Below are 26,364 nucleotides of genomic sequence, written 5' to 3' on the forward strand. Positions count from 1 at the left end.
TAATCGACATTCGGAAGCACCTTGACAGTGTGCAGTGCAGTGTTGTTTGTTTCGACACTACTCTGTGAGCGAGCATGGTTGCGATGTTTGGTACCGCAAACCTGGATTGTTTGATTTTGGATTTATAGACTTGCTCGCGGTGTAAGTCAATGCCAATGACAGACACTGTTTATAGGTATTTCGAACAACAATTCGATAGCTGTTATATTCAGGATAAAAATTATGACCCTCTTGGTTCGTGTGCCCAAATTGCAGAAACTTATGGAAAGTGCTGCCATACAGTACCTACGTAGGTCCCTCATTTCAAGCACTTCATTTGGTACTGCTCTGACGATTTATCACGAAACACGAACCTGTACCAACTAATAAGTAATTTACATATATCATAGAAAGTTTAGATTGAAAACTTTCCGCTCGTTATGCGAGGTGCACTATTGCGCATCATGCAGCAGTAGTGCATGCTTCAACTCATCAAAACACGCTCTATTGTCGGAAGGAAACGTTACCTCACCCTTTCTGTACATTCTGCTAACGCCTGTCTCTTCCATAAACGCTGGATTCATGGGTACTGCTAAACTGTATAAGGTGAAATTTTACCAGGTCGGCGGTCATGAATACACTACGTGAATCAAGAGTATGCTATTCAGACTTCACTCTCCCCTATTAATTTAAATCATTTCCTGTTTCTAAGTAAACCGACCACGTAAGTGATCTCCCTCTTCATTACGCAAACATCAGCGTGTCACGTACTGATCCAAGTTGTGCAGCAAATCACTCATCATCTATCATAAACTTTTTCGTACCAAGTTACAGTACTTGACTGAGTACTAGGTATGTGATTTTTCATCAACTCTTTGTTTATCTGGATGAGAGTTCGACTGTATTCAAGGATGTTTTCGATCATCTACGAATCATTTGACTCATTTGTCTATATCTATGGATAAATGAGTCAAATGATTGCCAGGTGATCGAAAACATCCTTGACTGTATTATTATAGCTGTTTTGATTATCGGCAACGCAGTCTTATTAATCGTAAAACGAGTTTTATTATTTAACTCGACGTTATGGCGAACCAACAAGACTAAAAAGCGCGCAAAAATAGTATAGAAACCAATTTTAAATTTTAGTTTCTCTCCGCAGTTAGTAATTTACCAACATTACAAAACCCCGACAATTACAGTTCGCCAAGTTTATTATTTTTTAATTCTACATTGATTTTAGACCTTCAACTTTTTTTCTGCTACTTGGCGTAACATCCTTATACAATTTATTGGAGACGTTATAGACAATAGCCGAACAAGCAGCGGCGTTCCAGCCAAAAACATCTATATTAACGCTCGGACATCGATACGATCAGACGTCGGACTACTGTCGAAGGCGACTATCTCGAAGCCTCTTTCAGATAGGTTTTCAATCGTCTAAACGGATTATACTATAAAAAGCCAAAATGGAAGCTACCAGGAAGAATACGTTGAAAATTGTTTTCGGATCATCGGCAAAAGCTCCAAAGAATCTGGATGCCTTACGGTTCGTTGGTGGCAGGCTGGGAATCCTAGCTGAAAGTGTGCATTCGATTTACAAAGACGAAAACGACCATGCGTTTTACATCAAATTTCTCGATGAAAATGAGTTCAACTGCTTCGGTACTGGCTTGGAGGAGCAGTACACCTTTGACTATGAGGATGGATCCCAGGTGCAAGTACGACTCGAAATCGCTAGCAGACTGTTCCGGTACGTGCGGATATTCAACTTACCACCTGAAATAGATGACAGGGATATTGCTGCAGTTTTGAATCAATTCGGAAGCATCAGTCAACATGTACGTGAAAGGTATCCAGCCGATTTCGATTACAGTGTATACAACGGGGTCAGAGGAGTCCACATGGAGATTTCAAAGGAACTTCCAGCAAATCTGTACATAGGTCATTTCAAAGCTCGTATCTACTACGAGGGTTTGAAAAATCGGTGTTTTTATTGTAAAAATGATGGACATCTGAAGGTCAACTGCCCAAAGTTGGCCAGTCTAAGAGCGGCACAAAATGGCGTCCAATACAGTCACGTACTCGCCAACGCGGTGATCGGAGCGAATACAACATCACCAGGAACATTGAACATGACCACTATTCCAGTACCATCGACAAGCAGACCAGTTAGCGATGTGTTAAAGAAATCCACCACCACTACTAACGCGGTAAGGCCAGCGGTAGTAGTGACCAAAGAAGCGGGAGAAAATTCAATGGGAAATCATCAATAAAAAAATATCAGGAGTAACAAGGACTCAGTGAACAATGTGAGTGTTGACCGCAAAAATCCACTGAAACGAGTGCCGGACTCACCGTTGGACAACGACTCGTCTGAGTCTGATGGTATACAGCAGGTTAATGAGAAAATCAAACCTAGAAAGAATATTAGCGAAGATGGCAAAGGAACAGGGGTTTTGTTGCGAACTAACATCGATTATTCCAATTGCGTGTTGAACAGTAACGGAAGAATTACTTCAGTTTGTATAGATAACATAAACTTCATCAATATCTACGCACACTCGGGAAGCAAATACAAAAAGGAACTAGACCTTCTTTTCACGCAGGATATTTTGATTCATTTAGCGATAGGCAAGGAGAACCTTTTACTGGGTGACTTTAATTGTATAGTTAATCCTGATGATTCAAATAGCACTGTCAAAAATATCTCGATTGGTTTGAAAAGTTTGATATCTTCTTTGAACTTATTAGATGTGGATAAAAAATTTCACGGAAAAAATACAAGATTCACGTTTTACCAAAGTGGATCGAAATCACGTTTGGACAGAATTTATTCTTCAGACACTTTTATGAGATGCATCTCAAATGTTACTACAATGCCATTAGCTTTTTCAGATCATCATGGTGTTACACTCACCTATAATGTCGATAATAGACTTCTTTTTAACTTCCTTGGCCGCGGTTATTGGGAACTTAATTCTTTTTTGTTGAACAATGATGATATCAATAATCGATTCGTTTCGATGTACAATAATTTAAAAACTCGAAACTCAGCAGTGGATTTAAACTATTGGTGGAACAACGACTTTAAAAACAGCGCTAAACGATTTTACAAAACGAAAAGTTTCAGAATCAATCAACAGTCAACGCGGGAAAAAAGTTTTTACTATCAGTGTTTGAAGGAATTGTTTGATAAGCAGCAAAATGGGGAGGAAACTTTTTCTGAGATGGCAATCGTTAAATCCAAGCTGATGCAGCTACAAAACAATAGAATGAATGCAATTTCATATAAATTCAAACCAAACACTTTACTATCTGAAGAAAAACTAGGATTGTTTCAAATTTCGACAAGTATCAATCGATGTTCGGCAACTAATATTTTAAAACTGAGAGTTAATGAAAACCTGACTTCGGAAACTTCGAAAGAAAACCTTATTCAAACATTTTAAGCAAAAATTTGAAAAATCTCCTGATACCGACACTGATTAAGAAAACGTATTAAGTTACCTTAGAAACAAGCTTGATCAAAACGATCAACAATCCCTTATGGATCAAATTTCAGTAGACGAATTGAAAACTGCTTTAATCCATGCTTCAAAGAGGAGTTCTCCGGGACTGGATGGTTTGTGCTACGAATTCTATTCTGTACACTTCGATTTGCTAAAAGACGATTTAGTTAACTTGTTCAATTCATACCTGATTGGTGGGAACTATCCACCAGCGTCGTTTTCAGCAGGGCTAGTAACTTTAATCCCAAAAAAAGGCGATTCTTATGATCTAGATAATCGGCGACCGATCAGTATGCTCAATTCCGATTATAAACTTTTTGCAAAAATTTTATGGAACCGTTTACAGCCAATGATGGTCAAGTTGGTGGGTAGTGGCCAATCTGCGTGTATAACAAATCAGTCTTGTGTTGAAAATCTAAGAACTCTTCGTAATGTGTTGATCAAAGGAAACACCTCCAAGCACTTTAAAGCTATGATCCTGAGTCTTGATTTGGAAAAAACATTTGATCGTGTAGATCATGATTTTCTTTGGGCTGTTCTGGAAAATTTTGCTTTTCCAGCTCAAATCATCGGATGCCTGAAAAGACTATACAAAAATGCAAACTCGAAAATTTTATTCAATGGTTTTTGTACTTCCAGTTTTGCGATTCGCAGCTCAGTTCGGCAAGGATGCCCTTTGAGCATGGCTTTATTTGTCCTCTACATTGAACCGCTTATTAGAATGTTAAACAAAAACATTTCAGGTTATCTCATAGACAATAGTTTCGTGAAACTCATAGTTTATGCAGACGATATTAATATTTTGAAACGAAATAACCATGAATTTGATACCGTGCTAGAGATAGTAGGGTATTTCAGTATCTATTCTAAAATCAATCACAATATTTAAGAATAAATTCTTGCCCTTCAGGTCCACATCTTATCAAAGAAGTAGATACACTGCATATTCTTGGCTTTCACATTAATCCGAATTTTGAAAAATTAACTACATTAAACTACAATAAGTACATAAACGAAATCAAACATCTTTTGTCCTTGCACAACCGAATAAATTTGAACTTATTTCAAAAGGTTTGGACTCTGAATACTTATATTTTTTCTAAACTGTGGTACATTTGTCAAGTTTTCCCGCCAAATAATAAGCAAATAGCAACATTGAAATCGATTTCAGGCCGCATTTTATGGCAAGGATATATATTCAAAGTTCCCAGGAATGAATTATATTTGCCTGTTCATAAAGGAGGTCTCGGTCTAGTTGATATTGAATCTAAATCTAAAGCGCTATTCGTTAAAAATATTCTTTTGTCTCCAAAAAATATCCGTTTAAACAATGATACTTTTATGCTAAATCAACATAACAACCGCCATTTAACTCGAAACATGAAAGAATGGATCACGTTGGCGAACGAAATTAAATCGAATGCCTCTCTCGATACGAGTAAAAAAAATTATGATTTAATAATTGAAGGATTGAATATTTCATGTAAAACTCAAGAAGACCTACCGCAGTTACCATGGGAAAGTTTATTGAATAATCTAAACAGCAACTTTATATCATCGAGAGGAAAAACAATTATTTTTTGTCTAATGAAAGATATTGTTCCTTATAAGAAAAAAATGTTCGTTAATAATATAAGAGGTACTAGTTCAAGTAACTGTGGAGTATGTAATAATGAGGAAACTTTGAGGCACATTATTAAACAGTGTATATTGCAAGTATATTGTCTTGTAAAATATGGACATGGCTCAAACATGTGTTGACTAGTAAAATGAAGATGAAAATATCGGATCCAGATGAAATGTTATGTAGAAACATTACTAATAGAAACTACAAAAACAAAGCAGCTCTATGGTTAGTAATAGAAACTATATCATTTAATATAGAAACAAAAGGGCTTGGAAGTTTAGAAAAACTGCAACAACGAATTAGAATAGCTCGATTCAATAGTAAAGGAATTTTTAGAAGACAGTTTAGAAATTTCCTGGACATATTTTGAAATTATTGTAACGTTTTTCAAATTAAAAAAATAAATAAACTTTGAAAAAAAAAAACACACACACACATTCTCTCTACAAGGTTATCGTTTCCGGAAAACCCGCATGATCGAAACGGTATAGATATTGTCTGAAGCAGACATGGCCCGTAACGACCTGAATTAGGTGGAACGTTAGTGCCCCATGGCGCCTGTTGAACTAACAATCTTTCCTCGGTACCAACCTATGGGTCAACCTACGTTTTGTTGAACAAGACAGTCCTGCCTACCTGGCAGCTTACCATCACTCCCAATTGTTTTGATGTTACAATCAGCAATCCTAATTCTTATCCTTATCATCGCCTGTTGTTCCAACTTTCGGTTGTACATAACAACTATCTCTGTGCTGTGGTGAGCCAATTCAGTTTCCTGGAGCCCCAGTGCCTCTAGCAGGATCTTACCACGCTAGTTCATTAAGCGGCTTCCCAACTCTACGGCCCAGGCATCTAAGTCACCCGCCATTACTAGCATTCACCCGTCTATCTAATCTTATCCGGCAACTTCACAACTGACTTTTCATAAGGGGGGGGGGGGGGGCTGGTTTTCGTCAAGCCCTAAGAAGAATTACTCAGCTGATATCCCTTTAGATCCCCTAAAGAGAACATCCTGGAACCCCTAAAACGCCCCTGACACCCCCTGGACCCCCTTGTAGCTTGTGGGACCCCCTGAAACGGCCCTGAGTCCCTTGAAACGCCCCAAAATTGCTGAAACCCCTCTGAAACTCCTTGAGACCCCTGAAACCCCCTGAGAACCTCTACACAGTGTTGGTAAAATCACACTCAAGTCTCACTCATGAACCGCTCCTGCGTGAGCAAACTCGCGCGCGATTCTGAATCATTTTCTCACGCGCGAGATTTTCATGCAAAATCTCGCTCTCGCTAGTCAAGCGCCGAAAACTCGTTCGCTTGTAAAACGAATCCAAATCAATTTAAAAGACATTTAATGTTTTTACATGCAAGATATGGTCTCTTTCTGTCATACAACACTTCGTTGCAAATAATAAGCAGACCGATAAATAAAGCAATGAGAAAAACATTAGTCAAATCATGCTTGATTTTTATGGCAGTGAGTTTGGCGAGTCAAGAATCGCGCGTGAAAAAACTCAACCATGAGTTTTGTAACACTCCGGAAAATAACGATAAACTTTATTTATTTATTAACGGTTAACAAGTCTTCCTAACTATCTATCATCCAACATCATTATCATTTAACACTGATTGTTCGGGATGGTAACATAAGGCTGAATTTCAAAAGGCTGAATGCACATAAGGCTGAATACAAAAGGCTGAAACTATGAATATGTAACAAAAGGCTGAAATTACAAAAGGCTGAAATAACAAAAGGCTGAAAACATGGCAAATTACAAAACTTGAAATATACATAATAATGAACTCTATAGAATCTGAGCTGAGGGTTTAATGATTTAAAAGATAGTATTACACAAGGTATTATATTTTCCGGAATACTATTCCCCGGAGTGGCATTTGCCGAAATGTCGTTCCCGTTGGTGCTGTGTCATTACGCCGAAGGATATCAGGCCTCAAATGCCACTAAGGCGAATGGGTTATAATGATTTTAATGCTAAGGAGGTTTACTAGGCAGCCTAGTTGAATGGTTAAATTATGATCTATGCATTTACCTCGAAAGAACAGCCTTTCTGAAAAAAGCGGGAAAAATCTCTGATGAAAGAGTAAGTATTGTGGCCGCAAATAGTACAGTATAACGACCAAGCGGAAAGGTTTGATGATAATATCTGCATACTAATAACTCTCCCGTGAGTGATTTTTCCTTCTATTAAAATTAGGCTGTTCTTTTGAGGTATTTGCATATATTCAGAGTTGGCATTCTCCGATTCATCGGAGATTTCCCCTTCTTTTGAACATAGGCTGTTCTTACTGTGTTTGAATGTTATAGTTGCATCTTCTTTTTATCAAAGGTTTTCCTTCTTTTAAAATGTTGAAAGATTATAATTTAAGTTCAGGTGTTGAAGCTGCTTACTTTTTACCAGATGTTTCTCCTTCTTATAAAATAGGCTATTCTTTCAAGTAGTATTGTATTCGAACAGAACGTGAGCCAAAAATGAACTGAACACTTTAAATTTTTTGGTCGACAAAGCATTGAACTTGCCTGTCTGAGCTTTTGCTGCTAAGAGCGCCCGCTCGGTTCCCATTCGACTCTGAGTTCACATGCGCTTATCTTCATCATTAAATCCTATGTGTCTTCTTTCCTAGGACTAGAACCTTGTGCCGCATCTACATGTTTGGACGTTATTATGTTATGTCACAGGGAAATGCATCATAGATCCTTTGGTACGACATTGTGGTCTCGGATATTGAAATACAGCTCCAGGAATTTAGATTTTTCGAAACACACGATGGTCGGACTGGTTCACTCTTCAATAAAAGGAGATTGAATTAGTCCAAAAGATTGCCAAAATTGAAGGGTTAAATGGCGCAAATATGACCATTTTAGTATCACATATACCAGGGTAACATGTTAGTCAGCATGCTACGGGTTCAGTCCTTTCCAGTTCATGCCGCGTTCAATTTGTATGTTCAAATATATTCGATCGCAGTGTGCCGAGTATGAACTTCAATGCCAATTGAACGCATTCACACTGCAGTGCTGCAATTCGGTTCTGAATTCCAAGGTTGCAACCATTCATTTGCAAAGATTTACATTCATTTGCTATTATCTCAGTTCAGAAGCGTGCTATCGAAAAACAATGTATGGATGAATTTAACCTTGTAGTTTTATCTGAAAGTTTGCCGAACAACATTGGGGTCGCACACGCATTCCAAAGTCGTGAGCGAGCTGTGAAGGCTACTTTCCACAGCGTGAATGAAATTTACATTCACCGCGTGGAGAGTTGCCTTCGCAGCTCGCTCACGACTTTGGTATACGTTTGCGACCCCAATGTTATTCAGCAAACTTTCAGATAAAACTACAAGGTTAAATTCATCCATACATTGTTTTTCGATAGCATGCTTCTGAACTGAGATAATATCAAATGAATGTAAATCTTTGTAAATGAATGGTCGCAACCTTGCTGAATTCTTATGCGCACAACATTGGGGGAAATAGTTTCTGTCGGTATGTGATGCTAATAAACCTGTTCAGTCACGCGGAGTTCCTTGAGAAACTTAATCAGAAATGGCCAACTGATGGACCGACGATCAGACTCTATTGGCTTAGGCAATTTTATGATTTTCGATAATTCATGCCAATAACTCCGTTACTGTATTGTTTTAAATCATATGATTGGAAATCCGGATTTGCCAAAACCCATGTTGACTGGACTGGTACGCTCAGATATGGTTTCACAGCAGAAGAATTTCTGAATCTAATGAGCTCAAAATGTTTGAAATCTGTGGAAACATGGTGGAGGTATGGCCATTTCAGTTTCGCGGATTTCGCTAGTGTTCAATTTAGAGCTCGCACGCGTTATAAATTTACATAGAACTGAACAAAGTTCAAACATTTTCGAGCAACAGTTAGGTACAATAATTTTTGCCTCAACTACCGCTTATTACCCGAATTACGCGAACAATTGTTTACATCTAAGACTCATTCAACCTAGTTTCCGAGTTGACACACATAATACTTCAAACGAGTGGAAATAAGTTGTTGGCGAAATCTTTTGTCAATTTGAGCTAAAATAGTTTAGTATTAGCGGGGTGTTGGCCGATATGATACTGAAGAAAGTACAATAACATAGACATTATGATACCGAAATCCAGAGGATTATGTTCCACTTGAATGTCTTTTCATCAGTTAGAGTTAGCTCACGTGACCAGATGTCCATTCGATGAATAGTCAAATCGATTGAATGTCATATACTTCCTCTTCCGCAAAATGGGTTTTGACCAAATGACCGTTTGACCAAATGTACTTTCGAGCAAAGATTCTTTTGTTTCCTATGATCATTTTCAAGTCGAGTCAAATGTTTATCAAAGACCAATAGATTAGCCATAAATGTCCAAAATGTCATTTCATTCGATTCTCTACAACTTTCAAAACTTTTCAACATGTTGATATCTTTCAGCCTTTTGATATCTTTCAGCCTTTTGAAGCTTTCAGCCCAGGGATGGGAACACTCACTTGCAAAGAGTTACACTCACTTGCTATTTTCTCAGCTCAGAAGCGTGCAATCAAGAAACGATGCATGGACGGCTTTTGCATTGTGGTTTTGTCTAAAACTTTGCCGAATAGAGTAGGGGTCGCACACGCATACCAAAGTCGTGACAGAGTTGTAAAAGCGACTCTCCACGAGGTGAGTGTAATTTACATTCAGCTCGTGGAGAGTTGCCTTGGCTGCTTCCTCACGACTTCGGTATGCGTGTGCGACCCCTATTCTATTCAGAAAAGTTTTAGACAAATCCACAATGCAAAAGTCGCCCATACATCGTTTCTTGATTGCACGCTTCTGAGCTGAGAAAATAGCAAGTGAGTGTAACTCTTTGCAAGTGAGTGTTCCCATCCTTGTTTCAGCCTTTTGATCATTCAGCCTTATGTGTTTCAGCCTTTTGATCATTCAGCCTTATGTGATTCAGCCTTTTGTACGTAACCCGATTGTTCTGCAGTCTCATCTGGATGGTTCAGTGCGCTATCGGTCTCCGTCGATTCCATCTCATCGTGAGAGAGAGTAAATGCGTTCCTAGATGTGAGTCGAAGGTCAGGGTTGAAGCTAGACATTTTCGTTTCAGTTTTGAGATTTTGAGTTTTTACCAACACTGCCTCTATAGTGCCCAGACACCCCACGAACTGACCTTGAGACGCTATGAAACGCCCTTAGACTCCTTTAAGCACCCCAAAACGCTGGAACACCACTGCTGAGAACACTGAAATACTCCTAAGACTGCTAACCCTGCTGAAACCCCTTTAGATCTCCTTAAACACCCCTGCGACCTCTATGTACTCTTGTGTAACACCCTGGGATTCCCATTAAGCCCCTAACACGCCCCTGACACCTGAAAATATCAGAATAAAGTTTTGGAGAAATTCTGCTATTCTGCTATTCTGCTATTATCAACGCATCCCCTGGCTTTCGCCCATCTGCGTTGTCTTTTCACTAGGCAATACGTCTACCAATTGATGTTTATGGGCTTGCCGGACCAAGTCATGTAGCTAAGCCAAACACCCCACCTACAACTTTTGGGTAGGCACCATTGTCCCGCCCACTGGTCTTTTACAGCTAGTTGTAGGTGCATGTGTGCGTGTAAGTATTGGTGTATGTGTGTTAGTGTTGGTGTATTGTAGGCGCCAACTCGTTCTAATCCACTCTGATTGCTAACACCCAATTGAACCATTACCCTTAAATCTGGCAATCTATGAAATAGAATGAGTTAAGCGCCTGTACATAACAGTCAGTTAAATCAAACAAGGAATATTAGTATTAAAGCGAAGATACAACGAAGCAACGCCCCGAATCTCGAGAGCACAAACCCCAAGAACCAAATGACAGGCAGCGCCGACAAGTCAATCAACTGGCCACCACCAGTGATTAACCAATCGAGCAAACCCTCCAGCACAAACCGCCATCAGCTCTCCCGACCTGCGCCCAACAAATCCGAGGCACAGCCCAGCCATAGCTTCATCTTAAAACCAAAATCTAGATTGCAGAGCACAATACTTCCTAAGTAACCGCGCAGCTCGGGCCGCAAATCCCACACAACACGTCACAAATAAGCCAAACACTACCCCGTCCGTACAACCGAAACCGATCTAGGGTAGAGAAGGGTCTCTTTCCACTCCAACCCGGACTCAACTGCACCCACAGGGTAGCGCACCCCACACACACTGCACTCATGCATCCATCACGACCCGAGCCGCATGGTCACCTGGGTTGCTTCTATCTGCATGACCTCACCCAACCCGTAACGCAGAGTTTAAATCCCTCTCTTGCATTACAAAGCAGTCCCTCCTCCCAAAGTTTGTGCGTGGAATAAATGAGATTCTAAAGCTGAAGAAATCGTCACCAACACAACCGTCAACAATGAGCACGCAATGGTGTCGGCAGAATCAATGACGACCCCCTCAGTCCCAAACCCAATTATCCTACACTACCCAAGTAACCACAATGCTGAGCCGTAGGAGCCGTACGCACTGCACGTACGAAGTACATACAGACCTACCAGCACCGCCTAAACAAACCACCTAGGCCGAACACAAGCGAAAAGCGGCACCACCACTGCTGAACCACGACTATACCAGTAAGTAGGTATAATCGCAATTAAGCAATCGTAGATCCATTCCCCGCTCCTACTCAGCCCTAACGATCCATAGCAATGCTTGTCAATATATGCACCCCACACACGCAACCCCCACAACCCAACAGTATGGTCACTTGAGTATCCCTGGGATTTTGATTACATGATGGTCAGGGATCACAGCCATCAAAACGTTCCACACTTTACCAGGGCTTGCGACCTGTAACCATCATGATTTCCGCTATGAGAAACCATGATGGCTAGCGGTGTTCAGAATAAAGTTTTGGAGAAATTGGCTAAAAATTTATCCGGGTTTTCCGCTAACTATTTTCAAGAAATTTTACTTGAAATTCTAATAGAAATTAAGACAGATATTCCATCACGGACTTATCATGGATTCCCTTTAAAATTTCTTCAGCATTTTCTATTAGAATTTCCTCTTTGATTTCATAGTTTTGTGGAAAATTCTTTTGGAAGGTCGCCTGAACCTTCCCTAGCAGTAACGCGATTTTTTTAAGTGTTCTTTCTTCATGATGATCGACTCGCGACTTCTTTAGAAATTGCAGCAGGGATCTAGGGGCAAGACAGATACAGCGAGAGCAGTGAAGAGAATTGTCAGACAAAAGAGGCACAAAACAAGCAACAAAGAAGGCGCGGCGATTACTCTTTATCCCAACTGGTAACAGATAATGACATGATCTCGAAAAATTTTGTTGCAGACAAAACGGAGCCTGAATTTGTTGCGTACTTTTCAACTCGTGATTAATCAATTATTACCAACCCAAAATCGAAACTTTTTGATGGTACATCTTCAGCAGCATTGCAGTGTTTACCGACTCGAAGTTACCGTTCAAAAATCACAATGCAAGGCTTAAAAATCTCTAAACTGGTGGTTCACGATCTTTGTCCTATTCTGTTCAAGTTGGGACAAACGTATGTCGCATTGGGTAGAATGTCGCAACAAATTGAGGTTGCGACATTGTCGTTATTGTTGCGCGATGGTTGAATTTTGATTCACTGAGCGAGAGTAACTCTGTTATCGAAGTGTTGCTCAGAATTCCTCTGGATTGCTCAGGATCACTCTGGTTTTTCCGTAGTGTTGCCTGATACCAGTGAAAAATCGAGCAGTCTTGTCCGATTTCTCGCTTCGTAGAGACGTTTCTGAATGGTTTTGAACAAAAAAAGTTACTCAGGATTGCTCAGAGTTGCTCCGGATTTCACAGTGTCTTGCTCCTAGGCAAGAATCCACTAGAAATTCCTTTTGGATTTCGTAAAAACACCTAATGCCGCGAGTTCACTTGCGGAAAGTATTTTTAACTTCATATAAATTTCTACGCTAGAATTTCAAATCCGTTATGAATAAATTCGTTGGATATCAACATCATTCCTAGGCTTTTCTTTTGTTCTACATTCAAATTCTTCCCTAACGACATTAATAAAGTCTTGTACCATTTGGGCAGGTGTACCTATTTTGGGCACTTATCGCTACGACTAAGTCAATTTTATACCTAATGTCCTAATTTTTGACACCCGGTATATAGATACGTACCACAGACAAACAGACGTAACACTTGCGAAATTTCCATCGACCACGCTTTTAACGATCATTTTAAATTTTCATAGTTGTGGCTTTCACAACCAGAGGCACGCGCATCGTTTTCCTATGCGTTTGACGTTTCACACTAGCGCCTTCTGTTGACGATATTGCACACCACAGTGATTCGTGCAACTTTTCCACCAGGTGATGGTAGTGTCAACTGGGCGATGGGTTTTCATGAAAATCGTTCAAGGTGTTACGTCTGTTTGTCTGTGTACGTACTGTATCTAATCCTATACAAAAAATCATATTAATTGGTTTGATATTGACTTATAAGCTCGGCGAATAAAACTAAGTGTGTAGTTATAACGCCAAGTGCCCAAAATAGGTAGACTTGCCCAAATGGTACAAGAACCTACCTTCCTATATTTGAAAATAAAGATCATTTTTTTTTATTTTTTCCATGTTATATTGGCAAAAATATTTGCTCTATATGAAGGGCCCCACAATACTGTGGCTCCGGGCCCCCACATTTGTAAATCCGACCCTGCCCATGCAACGTACCTGAGACCCTCCAAAACTCCGAAATCTCATATGAAACGCCTCGATAACGTTTCTAAAATCCGCCGCAACCCCTCTGAAGATTCTTGAAATGTCTCCAAAATTCCCTTTAAACCCCCTCGGACCCCATGTAACGCATCTGAAACCCCCCGAAACCCCCGAAAACGACCCTGAATACGAGCCTATTTATCATTTACCTGAGGGAGAGGGAAGGGAGGAATGAGCGATGGGATAGGGAAAGGGGAGATAAGGGAATAGGGTCGACATAATCGCATAAGCGTACCTCAACGGGTTCAAACAGCGCCCTGAAAAGGGCACTGTAAAAAACGCATAAACCGTAAAGTAAGCCTATAGCTACTTGCCACAACGGGTTCAGAACAACAGAACATCCTGAAGATTCAGGCTTCTTAGGTCAGTTTCACTTAATCAAGTGTTTACCGAGTACTCGGAAACGCAGTTGCGTAAAAACTGGGTAGTTACATAAAATGATTCAAAGTTCCACAGTCGGATTCTCAGCTAAGACATACAAATGAAGCAGCCTGTTGAGGCTTGTGATGGACAAAATCATAAGTAGGAAAACCACATTGAGTTATCTCAATTGCGTTTCTTATACGAGATTCCTCAAAAGTAGTGACAAGACTCCCGCACGGGGGCATCCACAAACACTCAATTTCCTAATCGCTGCATGACGTAATGCAGAGAAGAGATGTTAGTTTTTGAGCATTTTGGTAAATCCATTGAAAGATAAATAGGACAATCCGTGCGGTTTCCAATGTGGAATCGAAAGATACGTGTTCAAAAGTATTCTGGAAATCCAAGAAAACACCCAAACAAAATTATTTTTGAATGAATGCTTTTCCGATATCGTAAACAACATTGTGTAAACAAATCACAGTGGACTTTCCATTTTGGTAAGCATGTTGGTTCCCATGGAGAGGCATGTTTGCCAGAAAAACATCACGGGTGTGATGCTCGACAAAGCGTTCTAATCATTTCAGAAGAAAGAGGTCAAACACCAAGATTTGGGAATAGCAAGGCTGCAAACAAACAGTTTTATCAAAACATTTTGGGGCTCGAGGCATGATACGCGAGATTGCCATTTCAATTTTGCTGAAAGTAGCAAACATCGGGTCAAACGCAAAATGCGGAACCATATAGGTGTTAATTAAAGCATTACACCTACATAGTAATCATCCTACGAAAGTAAGGTTCTTGGACCAAAGCTGTTCTTTTATGCTGAAGATTGATCTGAGCTGTCATAACCATAGCCACTACCCAAATTAGGCACGATCAAACTCTTACAATCACAACACAAGAAAAAGAGCAGCGAGAAAAACCAATTCGGTATCGATTGAAGAACGCCAGAGACGAAGATACACAGAGGACACTGTGAAGAACGCATAATGCAAAGAGCCATATAACCGCGTAAAAAACCGCGTTATTTCAAAAAACGTCGTAAAAAAACCGCGTTATTTCAAAAACCGTCGTAAAAAACGCGTTATTTCAAAAAACGTCGTAAAAAAAGTCAAGTCACTTTAGATGTAATCCTGACTATTTTGCGCGTGTTTTTGAAAAAACTCGGTTTTTTTTAAGACGGGTTTTGAAAAAATGCGTTTTTTTACGATTTTTTTTTTTAAACGCGGGATTTTTTACGCGGTACCGCGTAAAGAAACCGCGTAAAAAAACTTCAGCGTACTAATAATCCCACCCTTATTGAGCCTCGCAGTTGAGGCTTAAGAAGGATAGCTGATTATTTCGGAGAAACACAAGGACAACTGCACCATTGCTCCGGCTGGCGCAGTAAGGGCAGAATACTGTGGATGGCGCCCTAGTACTGCACAGGCTCCGTTAAGCGGTTAGGATTTTAAAAGACCCCCCTAGCCATTCATTCCTAGGCACGGTAAGCATATAGCCGCATCACACCATGAATTAGCGGTCACCTGTATAATGGACTCTTACCACCGGAACAGGCAGTGTTATTCTTAGCCAATTGTGACAACCGCTACCGACACTACACAGCTATCTAGGCTGATCGAGAAAAGAAGTTAATATTGATGATCAACTCCATACGGACCCGAACAGCCGTGTATCGTAACATTAAGGACTGTTCAATTTATAAAACGGACAACTTGCTTGTGCGATATCTTTTTTATTTTTCAATAAAATCATTATCATTTTTTTGCGATTGTGCGATATTTGCCATAAAACCGTTCGCCAGATGAATGAAGAGAAATCGATCATTGCAGATACGCGTGTATAATAAGCGCGAAACTTCGATGTAACTAGGCTATAAGCGAAGACCACTTTATCAAGAATGAAAGTCTTCTGCTAAAAATCGGAAGTCACTGTTAGCAGCGCCATTGGGAATAAAGGTGGCACTATTCATGATAGTGTGTGTAAATCTTTCATTCTGTTCCAAATCATCAATCATTGTAGACAGCTATAAGAAGAACAGCCTATGTTTAAAAGAAGGCAAAATTCACTATTTGAACATCAACGGTTTTGGTGCAAAAAAACCGTTGATTATGTTAAAACCATAAAGCAATATTAGTATTGCGGAACTAATAGTTTAATTATTGAAAAAAATTACAGATCTTAAACCCGTTTATTGTTACTATATTTAAAAAACGGAAAGATTCATGGGTAAAATACAGTACCTCCAACTTCCAACAATTATTTTAACAGCATAAAAAAATAAAACGAAAAAAAATATGGCCATTCGGCAAAATAACTTTTTGACCTAATGAACCTCGACCAAATGACATTCGACCCAACTTCCTTCAGCCGAATGTCTTTTAACCATTGATATTAAGATTCTATAACAGTAGCCGGAGCACCATTAGCCATAGTACCATAAGCCAAGCCCACATATGTCAAGGACAGACTTGTTAGAATCCCAAAATGGCCGCCATCATATCTGACGTCGGCACCTATTCACGATTTTGAGCGCACAAATCTATTCGTAAACAAAAGCAGCGCACCTGAGCTTCTTATTTTAAGCTTATTAAAAGTGAGCAAGAACAAAATAATAAAATGCACTGTTATCTGAAGCTAGCTTCTTGAGATTTATGCATCTGAAGATCTGATTCACTGTTGAAGCGGGATGTCCTTCAGCTCACATGTTTCAATCATCGTGATATTGGTTAGAGATGGCGCAAGTAAACTAAGAAGTTCATCTAGAAAGAACAGCAGATGATTAAAAAAAAAAGAAAAAAAAACTGCTGGAATTATTAATTACTTAATTAATTAATTTCCTCAAGAACAATGTTTTTGTAGAATTTGATCAAGTGATATTGGGCCTAATGGTACATTCAAGCTTGTGATATTGGTAGTACTGGCTATCGGGCAGTGACAGTCAGGCTAATAGTGTAGGTAAAACCGTCACTTAAGTTATTATTTCTGTGTAAAATACATTGCTTCCAAAAGGTTTTTGTTTATGATATTCGATTGGCTTAAGTATGATCAACAGTTACGGGTAATTTTGTTGTTTGCCACAAAAATTATTATTTAAAGTGATCATGTTATTGTCAAAAATAAGCTCCAAAAAGTACTTCCAATCGAAAGAAGGGAGTCTTTGAAAAAAATAAAAAAGCCGAAAATTCCGTATCAGTAAAAGCTGGAAAGAACATCATGAAGAAAGGAAATTTTTTGATGAGTATTGATCAAATTCCGTCAAAATAATATTTGATCAATTGGATCCACATCATGATCAACTTGTCCACCAGACAAATTTGTAGAAATGTTCTTGTTGAAAAAATAAACTGTTGTGCGCAATAAAATAATTAAACAACATAAAAGATTTAATGTATTGTGAAGTTTGAATGGTTTGAGTTCACATCAATTTTTTGTTTCAGAGTGATTTGCCCTTCTTCAAACTATAGGCTTTTCTTTCAAAGTTACTGTAAAACCATTTCTTGTCTGCTCTTACATCAGTTCCATTAATTTATTTAACTTTCGCATATACAGCTGTGTTCATAAAAATAGCAGTGATAGCCGTTTTCCATACAAAATGGCCAACTTTGACATTATATAACTTTGTACTCTTATGAGCGATTGAGCTGAAAATTTGACAGCAAACTACAAATATGGTGAATATTATTATAGCAAAATCTGAAAACTTTCAAAGTTCGTGGGAAAAAGTTAAACTCTATGTGAAATTGTTCAAAATAATAACAGTTTAAATAAATTGAAATGTAGCTTAACCTTGAAAAAACAAGAAATATTTTCGCACGCTATTCGAACAGTTTTCGACTTGATTACAAGTGAATGTATAAGATTAAAACTTTTAAAAATGTTTGCTGAATAAAAAAAATCAAAGCAAACACTGCTATTATTATGATCAATTTCACATAGCGTTTAACTTTTTTCCACGTTCTTAGAAAATTCTCAGATTTTTCTATAACAATATTCACCATATTTGTAGTTCGCTGTCAAATTTTCAGCTCAATCGCTTATAGGAGAACAAAGTTACAGCATGTCACCAACCGAAACCGGAAAATGCGAAAATAAAACAAAATAATACCGAAACTTTGCGCAACACCACACTTTGCCTTGCCTTCCAACTACCAAGCCAGAGCTCACTATGTACGTATTTTTATTTATGATCCGTTGAAAAACTATCCTATTGTCCATTACCGATTATTCATGGTCTTTAAACTTCACATAAAAATATGCTGATTCAAACAGTATGTCGATTGACGAGCCCATTCATTTGCAGAAAATCATGCCATGACATTCATTGTTTGGAATCACTGTTTGCTGATTTATTTTCTCAACCTGGAAATAAACCCAGAAGTGCTGAGTTGTACATGAAAAATCACGTCATACACATTTAGGTGTTCTCTTCTTTTTTCGGTGGTGTCATTTAGCAAATGTACCAAATTGTGGTAAAACATCGAATAAATAACCATAGGACCAAGCAATATGAGACGCAGTCAGAAGAAATAATTGCAAAGCAGCTCACATTTGATTGCTGGTAGGAGCGGTTGTGCCCTTCCTGTTGTTATACCCTTTGCTTTTTCACTGCGGCGCGGAACGTGTCGTATTCGCTATTTAGCAAAGATTGATCAATAATTCTAGTGAATATCTTTTCCGTTCCGCAGTGTTCGCCGTTTCTATAGCATACTGCTAGCCAGGTGGGTGCTATTATTTTTACGGGGTGTATCGTGTTCGCCTGTGACTATGTTGCGGTTGCTAGAGTTTGCCTGAATGGTTTCCGTTTCGAAGTAGATGATAGCCAGGAATTGTGCTGGACGTGTGATAGGTTGAGGAAAATACACGCTATATAACGGGTAACTTGAACAGGAGATTGAGAGAGGAAACTTAGAAACTTTTATGTTTTTAATTTCCGTATTTGGATTAGTATGTTTCATTCACTTCTTCATATGCGCTAATTCCCGTCATATTAGACGGAATTGCGTACGACGAAAGGCAATCACACCGAATCATCAGCCAACCGGATGGTTCTTCATCACCGTTCAACTTTCACTTCGCCAGATTCAGTTGTTGAAGCAACCTTCAATTCACATCTCACAAAAGCTCTGTGGCAGTTCAATATTGGATTTCGCTGCAGCAGATTGCAGCAAAAGTTGTACAATTTTTCAAATAAATCCTTTTTTCCCGTTGCTAAAATGGAAACGACAAGTTGTCTTCGTCTAGGGAGCATGCAAGCCAAATGTGTGCGTGGATTTTCGGCATAAGAAAAATAGTATTTCACAACCACAGAGAAAGATTTATTCGTTGCACTGTGATAGCGTATTATGTGGGTAACAATATTAATTGAAATATTTTGGTCGTTATTCTAAAGCTACATTCATTTCAATTTAAAAGCTTTCTGCTCAAAAGTACACATGATTTGATTTGGCTTGCAAAGAAATTGGCCAGCTTTTCCAATCAACATTTTCGGTCAAATTATAGTTTTTGACTATCCGATATACCATAGTGTCACGTAGAATGTGTGCCGAGAATTGAACTCAGGTTGTGCCCAAAATAGACGTGAACTAGACGAAAACAGAATTCGATGAGCAATTATTCAATCTTATGATTTTAAAGAAATTGGAAGCTAATTTATAAATTAGTAATTGAAACCAAATTAGCCATGAGACATTCAACGAGGTGCAAGAATAACCACGAGTAGTCAGTGCTTATGTATGTGAAGGGCTGTCCTCAAGGAGGAGTACTATCGCCCTTATTGTGGTCTTTGGTAGTGGACGAACTCCTTAAAAAGCTTATTAATCAAGGTTTTGAGGTTATTGGATACGCAGATGATGTAGCCATTCTGGTACGTAGAAAATATGATGACACGATATCCAGTCGGCTACAATCTGCGTTGAATGTTACCCTCAAATGGTGCCGAGAGGAGGGATTAAACGTAAACCCTTCAAAAACTGTAATTGTACCTTTTACACGAAGGTTAAAAATAAGGTTGAACCTTCTTTAAATGGAGTTCAAATTCAGTTCTCGGAAGAAGTTAAACATCTTGGGGTAACTTTGGACAAAAGACTGAATTGGAATTCACATTTAAACAATGTTTTAACTAAGGGTACGAATGCCCAGGGCCGGATCTAAGGGGGGGGCCGGGGGGGCCCGGGCCCCAGGCCCCCACATTTTAAGGGCCCCCACAAAAACCTTTTTTGGTTGCTGACATTAGCATTATTTATCATATTGCTCAAGTACTGTTCAAAAATAAGGAAAAACATTTTTGGTCATCTCTCCGAGGGGCCTCCACATCCGATCGGGCCCCGGGCCCCCACAATCCTTAATCCGGGCCTGCGAATGCCCTTTGGGTCTGCAGCAAAGCTTTAGGAAAAACCTGGGGTCTTAGACCAAACATGATTCACTGGATTTATGCTGCAATAGTCCGGCCTCAGATTACTTATGCTTCACTTGTTTGGTGGCCCAAAACAAATGAGGTATCCTCTCAAAAGAAGCTAGGTAAGCTACAAAGACTTGCTTGTATATCTACGACAGGAGCAATGAAAAGCACTCCATCAGTTGCTTTGGATGCCCTCCTCAATATACTGCCATTGCATCAATTTGTTAAACTACAAGCGGCAAAAAGTGCCCTGCAGTTTATCCGTTACAATAAAGTACTAGACGGGGATCTTGTGGGACATTTGAGAATCATCAAAGACTTCAAATTAAATATGGATATAAAAACAGTAGAAGATTGGATGATAACGAAGACCAACTATGATGTTCCCTTCAAAGTGGTGAAACCATGTCGCTATATTTGGGATGCTGGTGGGCCAAGTTTACGTCCAGGTTCTATTGTATTTTATACTGATGGGTCCAAGATGGGTGAAAATACAGGAGCTGGTGTTTTCGGCCCTGGTATAAGTAAGGCTATGGGATGCAGTCCTACTGTATTTCAAGCAGAAATTCAAGCCATTCTAGAGTGTGCCAACATTTGTCTGAAAAGAAATTATAGGCGAATCCAGATGACCCCCAATTGTAGAGGCGCTTGGTGAGATAAGGAGAAAATCGTTTGTTTACATAAAAAATTCAATTTTTTATCGTCAAATTTTAACCATTTTTTGCTCTAGAAGTTGCTATTTTCCATTTGCAATGGCTTCTAGTATCATCAATCTCGATGCCCACGGCGACAGACACCGGATTGGCCAGCTAACAAAAAATCCGGAAGATTGCCCGCCGGAGGCATAGCAAGAGCTCCTCAAATTAATCACATAAATTGTTTGTAAGTACCAACTGGATCTAAGCGCATTTGAAAGAGAATTACATTTTCTTTTCAAAAAGTGCTCGTTTGTTTCTCTACGATGCGCAATTCGATATGAAAAAGTGAAAAAAGTGCACTTTGCCTATGCTGCGCCATGTGAAATTTTGGAAGAGCCACGTTTTTCATAGGGTTCTCATTCCTGCCACCAGATGCGGAGAGATCGTTAGCTTCCGTTGAATTTACCTATAGGTTTGCCAAGATCTGTATTTTTTCGGACAGTCAGGCGGCTCTAAATGCGCTAAAGGCTTTCACTTGCCAATCAAAGCTAGTGTGGGAATGCATTATTTCTCTGAGGCAATTGGCCAGTAGGAACGAGGTAACTTTATACTGGGTGCCCGGTCATTGTGGAATTCTGGGAAATGAAAACGCCGACAATTTAGCAAGACAGGGTGCGGCATCAAGCTTTGTAGGCCCTGAACCTTTCTGTGGAGTTCCTGAGTGTGCTCTACGGATGAAACTAAAAACTTGGGAAATGTCCACGGTAGAATCTAATTGGAATGCCACGGATACATCCAAGCAAGCGAAAAGGTTCATAAAACCCAGTGCAGAAAAAGCCAGGTCCATATTGAATCTAAACAAAAGAAATCTCAGGGTAATTACTGGTCTGATGACTGGTCACTGCCCGAGTAAATATCATCTAAATAAGATTGGAAAAATCCAATCCTCCGAGTGTCGTTTCTGTCAAGCGGAAAACGAAACTGCTGAACATTTACTCTGCAACTGTGGAGTACTATCCAATCAGAGATTGGCGGTATTTGGTAAAGGGTTTCTAGAGCCCTTGGAAATTTGGCGAAGTAATCCCAACAGGGTAATAAACTTCATAAAACGAGTTGTGCCTAGTTGGGATCAGGTGTTTCATCAACCATTGTCCATCACAGCTCAATTGTGACAGGATATTTGACTAGCACCAAATTAAATATGGGTCAAACCACAATATTCCTAAATAATGGACGCAGTGGTTCAAAAGGCTCTACAGATGAAAAAAAAAAGTTAGTGCTTGACTAGACGGGAATTGAATAAAAATCGTACTCAAAAAAGAGTAATTTTTGTGCTAGGTTAACTTCTTACCAAATAATATGAAATTAATGCAACAGTGTAATAAGCAAAACATATTGATAACTACTTTTCCCTAACTTTCCTTCCCTAGGTGGCTTCGATGGCACATCCAACGTGTTGGCGGGCAAGCTTTTCAACATTCCGGTGAAGGGAACTCACGCTCATGCGTACATCACCTCCTTTACCGGCACCCAGGAGCTCAAGACCCGTGTTCTGGCACACAAAGAAACCGGTAAGTCCGAAAAACTTTCAGATTATCAAGCACCACGCATAAATGACCGACCAATTACTTTATTCCCGCACCCTCGAAAAAGGGGACAAACGCGACCTGCTGGAGCTGGCCATCGATCACCGGGTTCAGCTATCGAAACTGCTGGACATCTCGACGGAGGAATCGAGCGAGGGCGAACTGGCCGCGATGGTGTCCTTTGCGATCGCTTTCCCCGACGGCTTCATGGCCCTAGTCGACACGTACGATGTTAAGAGGTATTCCGCTTTTAGGCTACACTCTCTCGGATATCGACCCGTTGTTGTGTTGGTGTGCATTAGTTTCTTTTACTATTACTTTTACTTTATGAATAATTTGTACGATTGTTGTTGTGAGATTGTACGTGAGATACTGGTTTGTTGGCGCCACCTGTTGAAAAGTATTTCGGGTTTTAATTTGTATCGATCGAAATCTTTATATTTCCCACTATTCTTCCTTCTGTTCTCGGTTTACTGACTTATTTATGTATGTACACTATTTGGATTGGTTTTTCACGCACTACTGTATGACATTGATTGGTTCTTATCATTTTGTCAATATTATATATTATTTCAAACATAATTGCATAATTCCCGACTAACAATTAACCCGAGTCCTTGCTAAATTGATGACGAATCACACTGCGATGTGGATGAACAAAACAAATACAAAAAAATAGGCAAAATGTCTTTAGAACCTTAATTTTCCACAAAAAAAATCTTGCTCAATTTCTGAGTTTCTTATTCTTCATAGGGTAAAAACCTACTTTTTTATATGCGCGCATTCCCGTCATATCAGACGAGAAATAGCCAATAACTACAAATATTCCAACTTACCTCTGCCAATGGTTAATCAGATGGAAGAAAACAAACGTAGACTATCATTAATCAGCCCACTGGAAATCGAATAATGAGCATGAGCATTGGTGACCGTACACTTCGTAGTTGCTACTCCGTGATTGACCTGAGCTACCGAAATTGCACAGAGAACCAATTGGTTGGGGCTTGGGATTTGCCACCATCCTCAATGTACACGTTTCGAGAGCTCAAACTTTATTGGGTCAATAACGGCGCTGGCCACGTCCTTACGGTCTACCGGGGAAGGGAAAGAATGTTAGTTCGACATCTGTTGCTACTAGAGGTTGTATGTACTACTGGACCCTCCACAGTTGTCACGGGAAGGAGTTTTGTTAGTAGGGAGGGGATTGATAGTTACATAGATCAGGGATACGCTTTGGTAAGCGATGCGATCCATGAAACCGTACAGTATACACACAAATGTGTCACCTCACAATTTGGAAGAATGGTGAGACTATGAAAATTTTAAATGAAAATTTATGGAATGAAAAATATTTTGCGTCACCTCGCAGTTGAGAGGACTGGTGAACCAATATGCTACTTGCCATAAAATCGATATATTGAAACAAAATATTGTGCCGACACTAACAGTGACGGACCGCACAAACTTAGGCAAAATACTGACGCATAATTACGGATCAAATCAGTGTGGCCAGCACCGTAAGGTGCCGAAATGTACAAAAATGCAGGAGATTTTTTTAAACACAAATTTAATTGAAAAATTTGGCCGACACTTGAAGTGACGAACTTTGCAGTTGTTGTTGAGTAAAAATCTGAAGGATGATTTTAAACTAACAGATAAATTAACTGCATCTTTCAAAGAAAAACAAGAGCTTGTTCACCGATCATCAATCATTCATTCGAGCACCCGTTGACCTATCGCTAAAACGATACAATCGTGCGACATTATTTCTCGATACTCGCATGTACAACAAAGAACATCACAATACTGAGCATTAAACACCCGCGCATCTATTGTTTTGATTTTCACTCGAGACAATAGCGAACGCGATCGATTATGCTGCCATACTCACCCCTTACAGGAGCGATGCATGCACAGCAAAGAACAACACAATACTGAGCATTAAACACCCGCGCATCTATTGTTTCGATTTTCACTCGAGACAATAGCGAACGCGATCAATTATGCTACCAAACTTACTCCTTACAAGAGCGATGCATGCACAGCAAAGAACAACACAATACTCTCAGCCCACTGGAAATCGAATAATTACGCAAAACTTCACGTTTGCATTTCACTTTACTTACGAGTTGATTTTTTTTTTTCTCATTTTGCATACGACGTAGGCAACCGCACCAAAGCAGCAGCTAGCCGAATTTGTCTTCATCCCGGTTCAATTTTCACAACGCACAAATGCTCTGTGACACTTCATAGTTGTCACTCAAATGTATAACAGTTCTAGCTATTTGAAAAAGTAGACCAAATTCCGCTCAGTGCTTGTTTTAAATTCCAAATTCTGGGGAAATCTCATCAAAAAATTATTTGAAAGTACAACGCCCGTTCGCTCGTTGCAAACCCGCTCATTGCAACGCTTTTTAGTTGCAAGTCCGCTAATTGCAAAATTTGACACGTGTTTGCAATTAAAAAGCAATCAAGCTCAGATAAACAGACGTAATACTTAGAGAAAATTATATTCAAAATCATCGTCACGAAATCGTAATCACCCAATGCTAATCATGCCGTGTTTGGACAAGCCATCACTAGATGGAAATTGTGAGCAAACATCAAACAGGAGCAAAAACAACGCCAGCGCCGCGACTGGTCAATTAAACAACTAGTAGATATTTGAATCAACTGGTAAAAGGATAATCGATTGGAAGCGAGTAGAGTGTGATGTCTGTTTCTCTGTGAATCAAGTGTCAATTTTGTGCCGTCAGTCATGCTGGCAGTGCATTTCGATGCACTTTAGTGTCAAACTGACGTACGCTGGCATTCGCTCGTTGCAATGTAAACATGTTGCAACGAGCGAACGGCCCCTGTAGACAAAAATGTCCACTGAAATAAAACGGATTCACGGAGATATTGGTGGTTCCAGAAGATAACTCTTGTTTTAGGAAAAAATCCAAATTTGCAAAGCCGGGTGTATGATGTTGTTCTGGAGATTTAATAAAAACAAATATTGGTGCAACATCTCCAGAATAAATTACATTTTTCAAATATTGTTAGGGGATTCCTTTAGGAATCCATCTAGGAAAAACATTTAATGTATTGCCCTTGTCCAGCTATACCAGTCGGTCTATATGTTAGACATAGACGGAAAAACTTGAATGATTTGAAGACAAAGTGGGTTTAAGTGACAAATTGAGAGATACATTTAGGAAAAAAACTTCTTACTTATTTTGGTGGGATTCGAACCCACGACTCCGTATCGCTAGTCCGGTGCTTTAACCAAATTATCCACAGAACATGTTACGATTTTGTGCGGAATAGAAAGTGAATCTAGATTCGAACTACTACACTAACCAGATCCGTCCTTCACAACTTTATCTCCCCTTCGGCTCTTAGATGTCAATCTCCCGCACTGACGCGGCATACGAACAACAAATCGAGCTTTATTATCAACATTCCAAAAACAATACACTCGCACTTATCGTTCGAAGGCCGCGAGAAGGAGTT

The 26,364-nt window shown here is 39.5% G+C and overlaps 1 protein-coding gene across 6 annotated transcripts in view; it reads left to right on the top strand.

Annotated features, from left to right (window-relative positions):
* Positions 1–26,364, top strand: part of LOC109398697 (nicotinate phosphoribosyltransferase) — an 82,614-nt gene that overhangs the window by 35,744 nt on the left and 20,506 nt on the right. For 5 of the 6 annotated variants that reach the window (XM_062850669.1, XM_062850671.1, XM_062850674.1 and 2 more), the window contains 2 exons: positions 22,714–22,854; positions 22,937–23,108. In XM_062850669.1, coding sequence (XP_062706653.1) covers positions 22,714–22,854; positions 22,937–23,108 — 313 coding nt within the window. Of the gene's footprint in view, positions 1–22,713; positions 22,855–22,936; positions 23,161–26,364 lie in introns of all 6 variants that reach the window. The other variant, XM_062850670.1, reaches the window with a different exon arrangement.

The sequence above is a fragment of the Aedes albopictus genome, chromosome 2, assembly GCF_035046485.1.
Source record: "Aedes albopictus strain Foshan chromosome 2, AalbF5, whole genome shotgun sequence".
In the NCBI taxonomy this organism is placed as follows: domain Eukaryota; kingdom Metazoa; phylum Arthropoda; class Insecta; order Diptera; family Culicidae; genus Aedes; species Aedes albopictus.